This window comes from Eurytemora carolleeae, unplaced genomic scaffold (genome assembly GCF_000591075.1).
Source record: "Eurytemora carolleeae unplaced genomic scaffold, Eaff_2.0 scaffold338, whole genome shotgun sequence".
NCBI lineage: Eukaryota > Metazoa > Arthropoda > Copepoda > Calanoida > Temoridae > Eurytemora > Eurytemora carolleeae.
This window is the reverse complement of record NW_019396530.1, coordinates 11,753-13,697: the sequence shown is the minus strand read 5'-3', so window position 1 is coordinate 13,697 and position 1,945 is coordinate 11,753. Positions and strand designations below refer to the sequence as shown.

At 30.5% G+C, this 1,945-nt stretch overlaps 1 protein-coding gene across 1 annotated transcript in view; it reads left to right on the top strand.

The window, feature by feature from the left end:
* The first annotated feature begins 517 nt into the window (after window positions 1–517).
* LOC111704941 (caveolin-1) overlaps window positions 518–1,945 on the top strand; it is a 5,217-nt gene continuing 3,789 nt past the window's right edge. Inside the window, exons 1-3 of the mRNA XM_023477340.1 lie at window positions 518–605; window positions 1,458–1,577; window positions 1,830–1,920. Coding sequence (XP_023333108.1) covers window positions 528–605; window positions 1,458–1,577; window positions 1,830–1,920 — 289 coding nt within the window. The 5' untranslated portion in view covers window positions 518–527. The remainder of the gene's footprint in view (window positions 606–1,457; window positions 1,578–1,829; window positions 1,921–1,945) is intronic.

The following is a 1,945-nucleotide window of genomic DNA, read 5'->3' as shown; positions in this document are numbered from 1 at the left end:
TGAAGATTTATCAAGGAATGATCTCTCAAGGAATTTAAAAAAAAATGAATGCTTTATTCCTCCCTACCGCCCCCCTCATTGCTACTCCTTACTTCCTCACTTGTCATTTTTAAGACGAAAACCCCTAATTATTTACCTCTCCATTTCCTGTCATTTTGCTTTTTCTTTTGCTAGTATATGACGTTTCTTTCAATTTAAAAGGGACTGCAGAAGGGGGGAGTGAGGAAGGGGGGNATCTATCTATCTATCTATCTATCTATCTATCTATCTATCTATCTATCTATCTATCTATCTATCTATCTATCTATCTATCTATCTATCTATCTATCTATCTATCTATCTGGAAGTGGTTAAATATTGGGTTGAACTAGAAATTCGTGATTAAAAAACAATTAAATTTTCACCCCCCTTTATACCTCTCTATCTATCTATCTATCTATCTATCTATCTATCTATCTATCTATCTATCTATCTATCTATCTATCTATCTATCTATCATTATATATATCTATCTATCTATCTAGATCATGTCTGAGTCCAGGGCTGAATCTAAGGAAAACCTAAATGAGAGTAGTTTACCCCTGCTAGAAGAAGAGGAGAAGAAGGTAAACTAAAATAGACAGAGTCGTACCCAGGGGGGGGGGTATTGGGGCTTAGCCCCCTGAATCAGTGAAATCTGTGGTTGTTACCACACTTTCAACAGATAGAAACTAATAACATACTTTGAAATTGTTTTCATAAACAATTTTTTTATTCAAATTTTGACATTTAAAGATATGAATGCACGGACTCAATGATTCCCAGAACTTCCTCATTTCCTCCCCAAATTTAGACACAAATGTAGATGTTTTTATTTGTTTACTTTTAGGAGACATACTCTTTATTTGTTTACTTTTTTGGAGACATTCCCTTTATTTTTTTACTTTTTAGGAGACATTTTCTTTATTTGTTTATTTTTAGTAGACATACTCTTTATATGTTTACTTTTTAGGAGACATATTCTTTATTTGTTTACTTTTTAGGAGACATTGCCTTTATTTGTTTACTTTTTTAGAGACATTTTCTTTATTTGTCTATTTTTAGGAGACATTCTCTTTATTGTTTACTTTTTTGGAGTCATTTTCTTTATTTGTTTACTTCATAGCAGACATTTTCTTTATTTGTTTATTTTTAGGAGACATTGCTTTTATTTGTTTAATTTTTAGGAGACATTTTCTTTATTTGTTTACTTTTTAGGAGACATTTTCTTTATTTGTTTACTTTTTAGGAGACATTGCCTTTATTTGTTTACTTTTTAAGAGACATTTTCTTTATTTGTTTATTTTTAGGAGACATTCTCTTTATTGTTTACTTTTTAGGAGTCATTCCCTATATTTATTTACTTTATTGGAAACATTCTCATTATTTTATTTGTTTATTTTTAGCACCACATTTTCTTTATTTGTTTACTTTTTAAGGTTGAACAAATGGAGCTGGAGGAAAAGAAAGATGAAAGCGAGAAGAAGGAGGAGAAAAAGGAGAAAAAGGAGAAGAAAGAGAAGAAAGAGAAGAAGCCTAAAAAGGAGAAAAAAGAGAAGGTAAAAAGTGTCACAGCATGTTAATATTATGACAAATAAATTAAAGAACATTGACGAAAGATTTCAAAAACTTCAAACTATCGCTTTTCAAAACCAAACGTTGTTTGATAAAGTAGTTAAATAAGTTGTTTAATTCATTTAGTTTCTGTACGATAAAACAAAAATAAAATTTATGAAATGATTTTAGAAAAATTGAATTTTGACGTTTTCATTAAATTGACGCACTCTCCCTTTTACCTCTGAACTGTTAAGGTGGCAGGTCCAGGATGTGTTGAAGGGTTGACAGGGTCCCTGGATCTGGATAACAGAGACAAGAATAGTATCTGTCAGGAGATAGATATAAGTTGAGACCATTTTCTTAATAAAGA